This window comes from Phragmites australis, chromosome 4 (assembly GCF_958298935.1).
Source record: "Phragmites australis chromosome 4, lpPhrAust1.1, whole genome shotgun sequence".
Lineage (NCBI taxonomy): Eukaryota > Viridiplantae > Streptophyta > Magnoliopsida > Poales > Poaceae > Phragmites > Phragmites australis.
Genome location: NC_084924.1, coordinates 5,008,960 through 5,024,977, shown reverse-complemented (window position 1 = coordinate 5,024,977; position 16,018 = coordinate 5,008,960). Strand labels below are relative to the sequence as shown.

The 16,018-nt window shown below is 48.0% G+C and overlaps 1 protein-coding gene across 1 annotated transcript; it reads left to right on the top strand.

The window, feature by feature from the left end:
* The first annotated feature begins 4,904 nt into the window (after window positions 1–4,904).
* On the top strand, window positions 4,905–9,040 carry LOC133915359 (malate dehydrogenase, glyoxysomal-like). The gene is made up of 9 exons (XM_062358494.1): window positions 4,905–5,156; window positions 5,250–5,468; window positions 6,778–7,092; window positions 7,218–7,307; window positions 7,402–7,485; window positions 8,266–8,301; window positions 8,378–8,467; window positions 8,572–8,666; window positions 8,797–9,040. The coding sequence occupies exons 1-9, from the start codon at window positions 5,082–5,084 to the stop codon at window positions 8,867–8,869; spliced, it is 1,077 nt and encodes a 358-aa protein (XP_062214478.1). The 5' UTR covers window positions 4,905–5,081; the 3' UTR covers window positions 8,870–9,040.
* The last annotated feature ends 6,978 nt before the right edge of the window (window positions 9,041–16,018 follow it).

The following is a 16,018-nucleotide window of genomic DNA, read 5'->3' as shown; positions in this document are numbered from 1 at the left end:
CAGCTGAATAAAAAAGAGAGAATATTTACGGTACTTCATACTACTTGTAAACATGAGTTAGTATATACTTAATCCTATCGTCTATATGATTGAGTATTTTAGTAATTGTCACAGAAAGACGACACAGGCACAATGATGACAAACCACTCGACGACATGACGGTCGGAGACATGCATACGATAGCTCAACACCGGCATAGCAAAACGGTCATGCACCAATGATGGAGACCAAGCCACACTTAATGCGCACACATGGCGATGAGGTCACGCACGGTCGGAGGGCAAACTAGACTCAACGTGCACGACATAAAGGTCGGCAAAACTCAACTGCGATGGCATAGCAACAACAGAGACACGCACAGCCAGATAAACGCACATGCCAAGCTCAACGGGTCCACGTAGTAACAGACATACGCACACACATAACAGTCGGAATACCTCGATGGCAACGACATGATGGCCATCCGGAGCGTCTCAATGGTGAATAGATCAACTGGCAACGAAAACTGATCACCAAAAGGAATAGAAAGGAAAGCGCATGGGAGTCTAGATATCGGCACGGCGGTGACCGGCTCATCGTGGCACAATGGTGAAGACGCATACCGGTGGCACACATACTTTGACAACATTGGTGTGCACGCTTGCCATTCTCCTCCGTACAGTGGAGGGAAGCAACAAGAGCTTGACGTGGCAGAGGCTCCGCCCAATGCCTCTTCAGTGGATGGCATACCTTTTCTTTTTTCCTAAAAATATTCTTATACTACTTCCGTATACTTCCTATACTATATCTGTACAATGGTGAATATTTTAACTGATCTGGATCATATGATCTCTAAATTATTCTGAAACCATCGTAAACTTACACTAAAAAAACCAGTTTTGTTGCCCCTTTTCTCTCATTGTTCAACCACCACTCGCACGAAGCCGTCCGCCTCCTTCCTCGTCCCCCATCCTCCCCTACAAAATTCAGACATGTCTTCACCGAATTAGCACTAGCACTGGAGGCAAGCAAATCAGGTCATTCGCGCTATAATCAGACCATATTTGGTTGTAGACAATGGGTTTGTGCTAAGATTTCAAGTTTCAAGCAGAAGGGGAGGAAGAGAAGGTAGGGCAAATCGGTGTCCAAGTGCGGGATCTGGCGGTGTGCGAGGTCCGATGCTAACTCTGACGAGGAGGCTGCTGTTGAAATATGTGCGATATAAATAGCATATATATACATATTCCTCTAAATAGATAATAAAAGCAGTAGATGAAATATAACAAAGACAAGAATATGAGATACATGTCTGTCATACCATGAGCACTGAGAAAGTAAACCATATATAAAAATCTGAATTGAACTAGATGATATATTCAAATGGCTCTCAGAGTATTCTTATCAGCTAGCTCCAGATCAATAAAGATCTGCTCCCAAGCTGAACTATAAATCATATCACAAATTAAACTAGGACATAAGATCATACCTAGATGACAACCTTGATATATAATTCTCTGAATTCTACAGATTCCTGGACAGAATAACAAAGATATCTTTTACTGGAAATCAGAATTCAGCACATAGCCAGCATCTTGCCTTCATAGGACAAACAAACAAAACACTAAAACCTCTCTGCACAAGAGACAGAAAGGAATACAGAAACTATTCCAAGCTACAGATTGCAGAGCAATCTTCACAATGTGCTGAATTCAGAAATATATGCTACTCAAGTCCAGGAATGTAATCTAACAGGCAGTGACAGATGACTAAATCAAAATTCAGCTAACAGGAGATCAGAATCCTTATAATCAAAACTGAAAGATCATATCACTGCTCATGCCAAATTGCAAACAGAGAATCAAGGTTGTATCTATTGTACTCAACATCCTAATTCAATTTCAATAAAATTTATCATCACAGAGCAATTATACCATGCATCCAACAGTTCAGATCAGGGGAATAGAGAGAGCTCACAGTGAATATGCTGGAATAAGCTGGAGAGTGAGGCAAGGCACGGCACAGATGCCGTAGTCCCAGAAATCCAATCAACTGACGTTGCCGCCGGATGGAGGGATGACGGAGATATAATACCTCAATCGCACAACCTCTGCAATGCGGGCGAACCTCGGCAGCGCAGCTCCGAGCACCAACAAGATGCCTCCCAGTGCTACAAGAGCTTCGGCCAAAACCTCAGTTGGAGTCCAAGCTCTCAACACCAAAGCTCAAATCACAGAGAGAAAGAGGAGAAAAACCGAAAACTGTGAGATGCCCCGATTTTCTCATGTGCTGAATCAAAAGTCCAACCTCTCTAGAAAAAGGGGAGATGACGGCGACAAACTCGCAGCGCAGAGGAGCCCGTCTCCGAACCCTACGCGCGCACCTCCTTATCTGGTCCCATCAGACGGCCAAAACACCCAGGAGAAGCTCAGCGAAGCTCCATCGCGAGAAGCCCGGAGAGGCTGTTGCAGCCGCCGCCGCCGCCTCCCCCGAAGGGGATTTTTCCTTTTTTTCTCCCACATCTGGTCAGCCGGAATCCTTTTTAGGGCACACCATTTCGGGCTTGGGCCAAACTAGATGAAGGCCCAGAGGCAGTTGAGATTCGGCCCAGAAAAGCAAAATCACATTAAAAATTCTAAAATAAATACAACAATTGCTGCCAAGGTCGCCTGCTCCAACACTGACACCGACTCTTACGATGTCGAGCGTTTGACAACGGTTATCATGAATGAAATCCTGCAGTTGTATTCAATGAATTGATTGGTTCAAATGTGATTCCTTATTAGCGCATTGCAACCTGACATGAACTGGGATTTGTAGACCAGGGGCGCCTCTGCCACGTTAGATGGCACAATTGGCCATCCTGGTCAACAAAACCACCCAACCTTGAGCACATATAGGCAAAACCAAATTTAGTTAGCAACCAAAGGTGAGCGGTAATCTGGTTTAAGGAATCTAGAGGATTACTCCGGTGTACTTTGGAGAATAAAATGATATTTTCCTGTAAAGACCTGGCAATAATCTATGTCGTCTTTGCTATCTTATCATGATAGAATGCCAACATCTGTGATGTATAATTAAAGTTATAAATAATTATTAAATTCTACTATTATAATTTTTTGCTATCTGCAATCCACTAACCTGGCACCAATCCACCGCTACCCCTACCATCTATCATTTATTACCTCAGCCGGTGATCTCTGGTCACACATTAGGTTTTCAATCAAGCGGGCTCCAAAACGTGAACATCTTCCATCCATCTTACTCGTGCACTCTCTTATGTGTTGTTGGAAGTCTGAATTTAGTCTTGTTGTCATACAACTATCTTTTGTTGAGATTGTGGGTGACATATACGAGACCAAACCTTAGGAAAAGTTCATGAACAATACTACACAATATACTAACAAATCTCTTACAAATAAAAGCCGGTATGAGATATGTCTTGGTGCGGCCGCAGGCAGTAGCTACCCGTGTTGGCAGGGGCGGATCCAGTGGGTGGCACGGGTGGTCCATGGACCACCCTAAGAATTTGCTGCAGATGAGGAGGAGCAGTGCAGGGCGTTCAAGTCGAGCACCCGGGCGGCGGCACCCGCCATGGCTGTCCTCATGTCCGTCATTCACTCGTTCTGGAGACGAAGAAAGGCACGAAGATGAAGGGGTATCAGGTATGCTCTGTTGGGCCTAGCCGTCTGGGCTAGTGAGTTTTACTGAACGTGGGGATCACGGGATCAGAAGGCCCAATTAGAAATATGCCTAACATAATTCCAAATTGACAGGTTGCTCCTTTTAGCTTTTGATGTACGTTGAATTATATGCCTATATGGTGCAAAAGTTATTTATTCTGCTACTTTACTTTTCTTATGAAAGGTACCATCTTAAATGTTTAAAAATATTGTTTATTTCATGTTTGTATTATGATTCGTGTGATTTTTAATATAATTGTGGTATGCGCATCCGATCTATGTTTAATAATAGTGAAGTTTGTCATGTGTGTTCGCCCCACCTATAATTTAGAGTGTCGTCCGTCACTGGCTTAGTGGCTTGTCGGACGCTGCGGATGAGCGACTGGTGGTCTGGCACGATGAGTCAGAGCTGCGCGAGCTTGACAGGGCCTGCCGCTCGCCCGCTCCCGCTGTTGCTTCTTGGGCGCGTACCGTCGTTTGACCGTGGCGACGGTCGTGTGGCCATAGGCTACTTCTGCTGCAGAACAAAGCAGAGAGATTTGCCAAATGAAAATTTTGTAGGAGCTTACACGCTAACACGTATTCTGCCTGTCAGCTCAAGCATCATGAGCCGTGTTTTGAGAGTCTTTCAGTTTTCTCAGCCCCGATTTGTATATGCTTGACCTTGAGATGTTGCCACTAATCTATGTTTTCCTTTTCCCTGCGGATGGGTGGCACGGGTGCCACGCATCGACTCGCTCGACTCCCGTCCGTTCGGCCGTCCCTTAGCGGCTCAGCCTGTAGCGCTGGCGGCCTGGGCTTGACTGCAGCGCGCGCCGCCGGTCAGGGGGCTGGGCTGCAGCGCCATTCGGTCAGGTCGTCTGGACCACCCTCGCCCAAAATCCTAGATCCGCCACTGCGTGTTGGATCCGCCCTTAGAAACCGAGTACCTGCTTGACTGAGCTTCAGATCTAGTGATCCACGAACTCTTGGAGCTGTATATTACTAGCTCAGAACGGTGCTACGGTGCCACGCTGCTACGGTGCGCGCCGCCGAGCCCCTTCCCACCTGCACCGAACCAACCGTGCGCGCCGCTTCGTCCCGGCCCAACGTCGCACTCCACACTCCAACCCCACCCCACCCGCCGAGCCCCTTCCCAGTTCCCACCCGGCACGCACCGCGCCGAAGCCGGGGAGGCAGCGCCGCAGCGGCAAGTAGTGGCGGAGAAAAGAGATGAGCTTTCCGGGGAGCCAGCGCCGCTCACCGCCTCCCGATTCCCGCGAAACGCCGCAGCCACAGACCACCGGATAACGCACGGCGCGACCCTCCAAAAACACGCGGAAACTCCTTGTTTCCCATAAAAAACCCGCCCAAATCCCCCCGGGTCTCCGCGCCAATCAGCAATCGCCCTAGCAACTTGGCAACCGGCACCCCGCCCTCGCCATGCAGCCCGACGCCAGCTCCCCCTCCCACCGCATCGCCCGCATCGCCGCGCACCTCAACCCCACGCGCCCGCAGGTGCGCCCGGTTCCTCAATCCTCACTGTCTACGCCTACTCGCCCAGCGGTGGCTCTGTAACGTGACAAGTGCTGTGCGTGTGGTCAATTACAGATGGAGGAGGGCGGTTCCGCGCTGAGGCCCGCGGCGTGCCGCGCCAAGGGTGGCGCGCCGGGGTTCAAGGTCGCGATCCTGGGCGCTGCGGGTGGGATCGGCCAGCCGCTGTCGCTGCTCATGAAGATGAACCCGCTCGTGTCCGTGCTGCACCTCTACGATGTCGTCAACACGCCGGGGGTCACCGCCGATGTCAGCCACATGGACACCAGCGCTGTGGTAACCTGTCGTTCTTTCTTTCTGTTTTTTCCGGTGCCTCTTATTCTGCAGCGTGGGACTCTGCAGAGTGATGGCTGCAAACGTTGTGATGCTGTTACACAATCAACGAGGCAGCAATGGTTAATTGGTTATTGTGCGCTAATGATGTCAGGATAGCGTAGTTAGCACCGAATAGATCGATTTGATGGCTTGTCTAGTTTTCTTGGTGGTGCCACCAGCTTATTACGTCCTTTATCCAACCTGTGAATTATGATGTGTCACCCGATAGCGGAATCTTATCCATCTTGCACGATTCCTACCTAAGCTGTGGCCAACCGGATTATTGTCAATCACTTGTGATTCTGGCCTTGATATATCTACCACCTTCTCCCTGATAGTTCACCTAATCACTTGACATCATTGGTATCTCATTCCTTATGTTTGCTAATCGTTGTGATTAGGCTACTCAAGTTTCCAAAACACCCTTCACAACATTTTGTGTAGTGCTAAAAAGAAAACCACCTTTAGTAGTTCCTTTTCTATTTATCTGTGCCAATTGAAATGCAAACAAGAACTGCACTTTCTATTTATCTCTGATTTCTTTTCTTAATATTGCACCTCGGTATTTTTCACATAGCTCAGAGCTCAAATTGATTGTAGAAATGTTTAGCTACTTTTTTAAGCACATATCTCAAACAGATCCAAGCGCCGGACTCGTGCATGGTAACCCAACCTCACATTCTTTCTGGCAGACCTGCTTCTCATTCCGTCCCATTCTTACGAGATGTCAAAAAAAAATTCCAAAAGAAATTTGAGCCAACGGCCCTTGTTATTCTGTACTCTCTAAGCAGTTGAGCAGTGGACCTCATCCTCACACATTATTGTACTGTGTGAACCTACGATGAAATCTGCACGATCATGTCTGACATGATCCCTATAAACTTTGAAAGATTGTGCCAAATCCAGGTCGTGCGGAGATAAAAGAATAAGACGATGCAAATCAATTCAATGAAGAAATTGCACTATAGGCCCCTGAACTTGCACAATTATCTCACATATTCAGAACGTGCATATATACCAGGGCTGTTCCAAATATTTTAGAGACCCTAGGCACAAGAAATGTGGAGGCTTACAGAAGTACCGTAGCGATTATGTAGGGGGTCATGCCTCAGACACCTCAGCCCCCTGTTTCCACACCTAGAAGACATATGCCCCCCCCCCCCCCCGGTTCACCCCTTTCATGAATTCTTTACTACTTGATTATAAACTTGTTTTTTCCTTGGCTGAAGATATTAAGGTGGCAAATAACTACAGAAAAACATCATTTCAGGTTCGTGGCTTCCTTGGGGCACAGCAGCTTGATGCAGCACTTACAGGAATGGATCTTGTTATCATACCTGCTGGCCTCCCAAGAAAACCAGGAATGACAAGGGATGATTTATTCAACAAAAATGCTGGAATTGTTCGCACGCTTTGTGAAGGCGTCGCCAGATGCTGTCCTGATGCAATTGTGAATTTGATCAGCAACCCAGTGAACTCAACCGTCCCCATTGCCGCAGAGGTTTTCAAGAAAGCTGGAACTTACAATCCCAAGCGTCTCCTTGGAGTGACAACACTTGATGTTGTGAGGGCTAACACTTTTGTGGTATGAAGCCTGACAAACGTGGCATATAATCTCATAAAGAGCCTTGACATATTTACATATTCTAGCATCATCAGCGTACTATTTTATTGGCCATTCACATTTCTGCTTCACATTGTGTTTTGTAGGCTGAGGTGCTTGGAGTTGATCCAAGAGATGTCAGTGTTCCTGTTGTTGGCGGGCATGCTGGGGTAACTATATTACCCCTCCTGTCACAGGTATTGCTCATGCACCTATGTCATCACACGGGAAATTATAGTATTCCCCATTAAAAACATTATCTAGCTTAATTCGAAACCTATTTATGTGCAGGTCACCCCTCCATGCTCATTCACTCCTGACGAAATCAAATATTTGACTAACCGCATACAGAATGGTGGCACAGAAGTTGTTGAGGTACAATGCTGTTTACATTCATTAGCCTAATTTTAGGCTTGACCTATATGATGAATTTTGCCCTGCACTATAGGCTAAGCTCTTCATTTGATGTTCTCTGCTTTAAACGGAGATGGATTTTACATGCTAAAAAAACTCATGTTTCCTTCAAACACTTGGTGACCATACATTTCTGTCTGTCTGAAAGATGTAATGTACTGTGTGTACGAGTGCGTGCTATTGGTGGGGAAATATGAAGTGCAAAGCCATCTTTCACTTCTATTATGCATAAATGCTGAAGAAGTGTCTGTATGTCAGGATCTAGTCCTCCAATAGGTCAACAAAATCACTGATTTCAATTGAACACACTTGATTTATTTATGCCGGGAGTCCAGACAGCAATACCAAGTTTGTGACCATGACGATTAGCTGCGGTTCCAACCTTGATATATGCTAAACTCTTAAGCCAAAGGCATGTCCCTTTGCATGCCCTCTATGCATTAGTTATAACAATTTACAATAATTTTAGAGTTAATAGGCCAATTTACTGTGAACTTTTAGGAAAGAATATTTCAGCAGTTTTTATGAGCAATAAAAATGGAATAGAATGCCCTTAAAGAATCACGAATGGAGTTCCTGATGTCATTCATCAATCAACATTGCATTGCTGTAATTGCACATATCCTTTTGTTTGTGAAACATTATAGATCTCTGTAACTGCCACAAGTCCAGTTTGACTGTTTCTTGAGTTCTAATTAGTTGACAAATATATGAGTAATGCTATTTTAATTGATTATTCAGGCAAAGGCTGGATCAGGCTCTGCAACTCTGTCAATGGTAGGTTGTATGACTCCTTACTTTAGATGATTAGTACCTGAATTAAATACTTGTACTAACAGAACAAACACCTCAGGCTTTTGCTGCTGCGAAATTCGGTGATGCGTGCTTGCAAGCTATGCGGGGTGATGCTGGCATTGTGGAATGTTCATACGTTGCTTCTGAGGTATCCTCACATGAAATCTGTTTATTTCTCCTTTGCATCGTCCAAACATCAGATCTTTCATTACTTCACAGAGCTGTGCTTATTTCCGTTTCTCTTGGTATTAGGTGACAGAACTGCCATTCTTTGCAACAAAAGTGAGGTTGGGCCGAGGTGGAGCCGAAGAGATCCTCCCTCTTGGACCGTTGAACGATTTTGAGAGGTAACTTGGCTCTACTTAATTAGCCGCTTCATAACTGGGTCGCATCCGAATCATTAGATAATGGTCTCTCTTCAATCAGTACAATTATTTGCTTGATGTAATGCTTCTTTCACAATCTTTGGTGCGACAGAATTGGCCTGGAGATGGCCAAGAAGGAACTGAGCGAGAGCATTCAGAAGGGCATCGCCTTCATGAACAAGTGAAATGACACGAAGGGATCATCCCCGACCCATACGTAGATGTAAGCGTGTCGTGATATAGTGCTGCTATACTTGTAAGATCACTTTTGTAAAGCAATAGTAAAAAGGCTAATTATCCTTTAGCTACTGTAACATTTTTCTCAGCACGGAATAAATCTTTAATCTTGCTGCCCACTAGTAATACGGAATGGTTACTGACATGTGGGCTCCTCACACATAAGTCCATATGTCGGTGACAACTGTCTTATGACGTTATATCAGACGAGCCCCGTTGCTAGTAATACTTTCTTCCCAAGCCATGGTATGTCTGCTGCCTTCACCTATATGCAACGGCGGTACCGTCGTCTGTGTCAGGACAACAAAGTTCAGAAAAATTCAGTTAACTGAAGGTGGGATCTTCAAAACGAAGTCGGCAGGGAACATAACTCATCGACTTTCAATGGAAGCGGCATCCTGATTCCTGAAGGAGGGATCGTGTATTCAGGATCCAACGGTCTGAATCAAATCCAGTAAACCAGTACTCACTGTTGGCGTGATCTACCGTTTCCGCCTTCTATTTCCGTCATTTACGTTTTGCTTTTAGTTAAACAAGTTGTAAATTCAGTTATGTAGCTGTGCTGTAGAATATAACTGGAGCTCGTGAATCGAAAAGGGTACGCAAGTATTACCCATATCTAGCTGTTCTGTAGCTGTAGGTTTTTCTCCTTGAGAACCCTAGCTATCTGATCCCAAATTATCCCTAATTTTCCATCCATTTCGGGGTTCAGCGTCGTGAATCCAGTTTGAATAACAAACCGCATGCACAACCTGACGAGCTATGACTAGAAATCGTTTTCCGCGTGATGGTGGAACAGCTTTCATGTCGCAACCTAAAAGTTATCAAAACACTTCTCACCGACTGACAGCCGTTGTTCTTGTGCCGGTGATAATTTTGGACAAGAAAGACGGATTTAACGTAGAAAATTTCTCCAATACGGAGGTAAAAAAACTTTCAGCACTCCGACATCGCCTCTAGATGTTGACGCCAACACGGACATCGCTGGCGGGAAGAAGCAAAGCAGTTCGCGCTAGCGCCATCGGAATAGTCGAGTCGCTGGGCTGGAATGGATGTAGGCCCAGCGCGTCTGAGCTTGGCCCATTGTAAGAGAGGAAGTGAGTATAAGTAGGCAATCAGAATCTACCGAGGGGGAGGATGAACACGCCAAGTCGGCTTGAACCCTGTACCTTTGAACCTCTGAATTTCTCTTGCTCTAACGAGTTCATCCATTCCTGCCCACTGCTTCTTCTTTGATCTTTCTCTCCCTATCTTCCTCCACTGCTATGCCCCTAACATTTGGTATCAGATTCACCGAACCTGGATCACCACGACCATTTCACAAGATTCCAGCGCAAGCATGGAGTAATGAACCCAAATTTCCAGATGTTGCTCGATGAGATGAAGAAGATGGAGGCGTGATTGATGCAGCAGCAGTAGGATCTCCTACATGTGATGGACAAGCGTCTCCAGGAAGCCGATCAAAAGCACGAGGCTCGCTTCACCGTCATGGAGTTCTCTAGCGTGAAGATCCAAGCCTGGAAGCCCAAGTTGGAAGCCACGATCAACGGATTGAAGCTTGAGGTGGGGAAGATCAACAAACACCTCGAGCGTGCCGTTCTTGAGCACTCGTCGGCCTTTCCAGGCGTGCTCGAGAATCTGAAGATGGCCTCGAAGATCCTCTCCACCGGCAAACCGACCATCGGCCCTGATGGGCATCGTGTCGACACATCTATCTCGGAGCATGGGTTAGGGTTAGTTTTCGCCCTTCCTTACCTCCCGATTAAGGGTACGCCTGATCATACATCTCATCACTTGCTTGGTTCTTACCCAGATCATTATCATGTTGTTCGTTCGCGTAGCCACTCCACTAAATCCACTCACAGATCCACAAGCAAATTGCCTAAAATTCACTTTACACAATTTGATGGGGACAGTCCACAACTCTGGAAATCCCGTTGTGAGAGTTACTTTGATATGTATGTAGTAGATCCTTCCCTTTGGATCAAGGTCACGAGTGCATCAGGGTAGCTGCACGTTGGCTACAATCCGCGGAGCATCACATTAAACATGCTCACTGGGATGAGTTTTGTCGTTTGGTTCATGATCGATTTGGCCACGATCAGCACAAGTTGTTAATCAGACAACTATTTCACATCCGGCAACCGAGCACAATTTCTAAATATGTTGAGAAATTTTCAGAACTGGTCGATCGGCTAGCAGCTTACGAATCCAACACATATCCATTATATTTCACTATGCGATTCATAGATGGCCTACGTGACGACATCAAATGGATTGTTATGATACAACACCCTTCGGATTTGGATTCTGCTTGTGCTTTGGCTATCTTGCAGAAAGAAGCAGCGGAACCGGCTCGACGCTGTGAATTCAGTCACATAGATCCACCAACATTCAACTGATCGGCTTTGAAAGGTGCTCTACCATTGCCTCCGCCACCCAGGTGGGATATATCACTAGGTTTCCCAAATCTGATGACCATCGCGGTATCGATGCTACTCGTGGCCCGGCTGCTGATGACAAATTATCTGCCCTTCGCGCCTATAGAAAGGTTCGGGGTCTATGCCACCACTATACTGAGAAATGGAGTCGTGATCACAAACGTGCCTCGCAAGTTCAATTACGTGCTGTTCAAGAATCTTGGGATCTCTTGCAATGTGAATCAATCGATCCACCTGATGATACTTCCCAGTCCCCAGGTTCAGACCAGATTTTTTTGCTCCCTCCAAGGAAGCAGTAACTGACTTAGAAGCTCCGAAAACTCTGAAGTTCCAAGGGCTGATCCAAAATCATGACATTCTTATCCTCATTGATTATGGAAGTTCACACACATTCATGAGTGAACAATTGTCTCAGCGTCTGTCAGGTATTACCCTTTTGCCACAACCAATCAGAGTGCAGGTTGCCAATGGCTATGCCATTCATTGTTGTACAGAGCTGCGAAATGGAGAATGGAGCATCAATCATTATACATTTCATTCTGACTTGAAGATATTGCCATTGAACTGCTATGATATGATAGTGGGTATGGACTGGCTAGAATTTTCCAGTCATATGAGAGTTGATTGGACTAACAAATGGTTGGCCATTCCCTACCATGGCCATACTACACTTCTTCAAGGTATATTACCCACTCTTCCTGAATGTACCATTGTACAAGTTTGTGTTGTGGTAGAGGAGTCTGATACACATGCATCTATACCTGACATTGTTCAACCTATCCTTAAGGATTTTGCTTCAGTTTTCTCTGCACCCTCTGGTTTACCCCCACTTTTAAGGAAATGTGTGTTAGTTTTTTCTAATGACATTCTTGTTTACAGTGCTACCTTGGATGATCATTTGCTTCATCTGAGACAAGTTTTGCAATTGTTATCTCAAGACCAATGGTATATCAAACTTTCCAAGTGTGCTTTTGTTCAAACTCAAATTACAGTGCTACCTTGGATGATCATTTGCTTCATCTGAGACATGGCCTACTCCAGCTAATATCAAATAATTAAGAGCATTTCTTGGTCTTGTTGGATGCTATCGTATATTTATGAAGCATTTTGGTGTTATTAGTAGACCATTGATTGATCTTCTTCGCAAAAATACCTTGTTTGTGTGGACTGCTAACCATGATCAAGCTTTCTCAGCACTAAAAGTAGCATTAGTCTCAGCATCTGTCCTTGCACTTTCCAACTTCAGCAAACAATTATGTATAGAAACATATGCTAGTGTTTCATGTCCCAAATTTGTAATCGTCGAGTTCCTTCGTGGTCATTCGAGCACCCTCAAAACCGGCACCAACTGCCAGCAAGAGGTCCAGGACCGGGAAGTGGTCGCGAACGTAGGCAAGGGCAAGGCAGGCGCCAAAGACTCCGACCTAAAAAAGATGGTCTCCGATGGTCTCGCGAATCCTCTGCTCGAGGCCACCTGCCTCCTCGGAGGCCGCCAGAAACCACTCGATATGACCGGTCACGGTGTTCCCAGCGGTCGGACGAACCCGAACACCAGTGGACCGAAGCAAACGAGTCAAAAGGGGTAAAAGCTTGGCTAAGTTGGTCGTAGAATGCCACTCGCCGCTCGTCGCTCTCCTTGGTCAGCCATTCGAGTTCTTTTCGCACCGCATGCAGATCTTCCCAGCAGCAGCGAAGGCAGTCATAGAACTCCTATCTCTGCTGAGCACTTTCCCTGGTCACCTGCTCTAGATCCCTCTACGTCCCGAGTAACTCCTCCCGGTAGGCTAGTCAAAAAACAGATCTTAAGCCACACCGGTGCCAACCGGTCAAATCCTACATGTGTAACCTAGGACCATCACGTGATGCGGGTGGTCGGTGCAACACACCTTGAAGGTCGCTCGACGTACTCGTCTGCTTGGCCACAGACCCCCACCCACATCTAGCCGTCGCCTCCAAGAAATCTCGGTCGGAAGGGTGGTCGATGAATATGGTCGGGGATTCGACGAGGGCTGGAGGGCCAATCAGCGTAGACAGGGAATCAGTTCGGGCGGAAGGATCAGACACTCTGGGAACTCTACAACCATAACGACACAAACTTGTCAGGAAACAAAAGCGTGGGGGCTCCATTCAAAAAATGTTACAGAACAAAAGTTACAATCGAGTTTTTTACTCCTCGGCGGCCTCCACCCGGAAGATGGACGTCACGTAGTCCACCACCCCCTGGCACTCCCGCTGAAGTCTCTCCTTGGCTTTGGGTCTGGTAACCACGGCCCCTTCCCAGACCAAGTCCAGGTTAAAGTTGGGGTCACGGCTGCGGTAGCACCGGAAGATATACTCTGTGGTCGCCCTCACCGCCTGCGAGACGTCTTCTGCGCCCCTCAACACCAGGGTGGCTGAGAGCTCAGAGAAGTGCTCCACAAGGACCCGGAGGGCGTAGGCCCAGGCTCGGGCGGTGCGGTCATCTTTCGGCTTGATCACCCCTAGCTCGAGGCTACCCAGGGGATCCGCCAGTGCTTCGAAGGCTTCCCGGAGGATGCTGAGGGTAGTGCGTTCATCCTCCTTGAGCTGAGAGTGCTCAGCGACCAGCGCGGCCTTCTCTTGGGAGAGCTCACAGCACCTCGGCCAGCTGCTTCTCCAGTTCGGCGCATCTGCTGGTCGTCGTCTCCTTCTCTTCGACCTGCTGGCGGACGGCAGCTGGGAAACGACCGACCCATGAGAGCAAGTCAGGAGTCGAAACAGACTCCTTGACCGAGACCGTGGGTCCTGGAGCCGCCGTTGGTGCTCCGAGGGTCAAGGACAAAGCTGGCAGAGGGGCCGGGGTATTTGCCCGGGGCACCGTCGGAGGGGTTGTCACGGTGGTCGCCGAGGGCCTGCGACAAATGAGAAAAGTTGCAGAATCAAGAAGAAAAGAGCAATTCAAAGTATCTACACCTGCTCAGAAAAGCGTACCTCAGCGACGCAGGACGGAGCACTAGCTTGGCCCTCACGAAACCTCCAGATCAACCAGTCAGAGAGGACAACCCCGCGAGTAGGCCACCGGTGCTCGGGGTCTCGCGGGGACATTTTGACGCCTCCACATCCGACGATCCTTCCGCCGCCCTCTTCCCATGCTGTGTGGACACTAGGCCCGCGATGGTGGGGTCGGACCGCGCTTGGCCAGGGTGGGTCTGGTCGCGGGGCACCGGGTCAGTTCCAATCCAGTCACGGGGCACTGGGTCAGTCTCAGACTGGTCGCGGGACGCCTAGTCGATCCCGGTCTGGTCCCGAGATGCTAGGTTGGTCCTGGACCGTCACAGGGCGCTTGGTCGGCCTCATGCTGACCGACATCACTCACGAGGCCGTCACCCTCGACAACCACCTGACCCTGTGAAGGTTGGCTACCTCCCGGCCCAGTCGGGTACGAAGCGCAACTAGGACGGGGGACGTCCTGGGCGGGGGCAGACACTTCCTGATCGATCTCCCGAAGGGCCTCATCGACCTCGTTGATTATAGGCCTCAGGGCATCGACCTCAGGAAGATGCTAAAGACAGCTCAAAAAATAAAACTCTGACCAAGGAAAAAACTTGGAATAGAAAATTCTAGGAAAATACTAAACATACCAGCCTAACCCGAGCCCTCTCCGCTGGAGGAAGCTCACATAGAGGGACACACGGAGGGCCTTCTTTCCTGGCGTCGCTGCCATCAGTGATCTGACCCGTAGGTCGATGACCTCGTCGAGAAGATTTTAAAATAATGATAGTAAAACACCACTCGATCAAGCCTCTCGAGGCAAGGGGACGACTGTAATATTACCTGCGGAGCTCTCCCGGGTATCATCATCACTTCCGGTATACAGGTATGCCGGGCGCGTCCTTCGCTGTAAGGGGCACAGCCGGCGCTTGATGAAGTCACAAACGACATCCGACCCCGACAGACCAGCTTTTGCAAGCGCCCTGACCCGGTCGGTAAGGGATAGTAGCTCGACGGTCAGCATGGGAGAGCTTTCCTAACTCTCTGCAAGGCACGCCGGCGCTTCGGGTAAGCAAAGGTTGTCAAAGGAGTCGTCGGTCATGAGGTAGAACCACTCCTCCCTCCAGCCTAACCACGACGATTTAAGATTCATCTCCAAGTAGGAGCTGGCGACACCGTCTCGGAGACGAAAACTGCAGCTCCCAGTGGCTGGCCTTGGCTGCAGCCGGGCCACATGGAAACCCCAATGAAGTTCTAGCACATGTGAGCGAAGACGCTCAGCATGATGATGGAGTTGGGGTTCAGATGAAGATGGAAGATGTTATAGAAGGAAATGACGGTGCAGAAGAACTCAGAGAAGGAGGGGACGAGACCCGCCAAGAAAAACGAAGCGAAGATTACAATCTCCCCCTGGCAGGGAGCAGGAACTTCTCCCCCAAGGTGGTATCCGGAGGACAGACGATGCGGAAGTAGTCGATTCTCGTACATCTGCTTCAGCTTAGTGGCGGTGCATTTGGACTTAAGGAAGTCGGCCTCCTTTCTGGTGCGCGGCGCCATGGGGATGCAATGGTGGTTCTTTGAAAGACTTTGGTGGGAACTGGAGGCGATGGTCTCTAGCGCAAGGGCTCGGATGGCAGAGAGATTTCTGGGACCGTCTGTCCTCCCATTTATAGGATCGGCTCGGTTCTGCCGCCCCAGTTCCCGAGG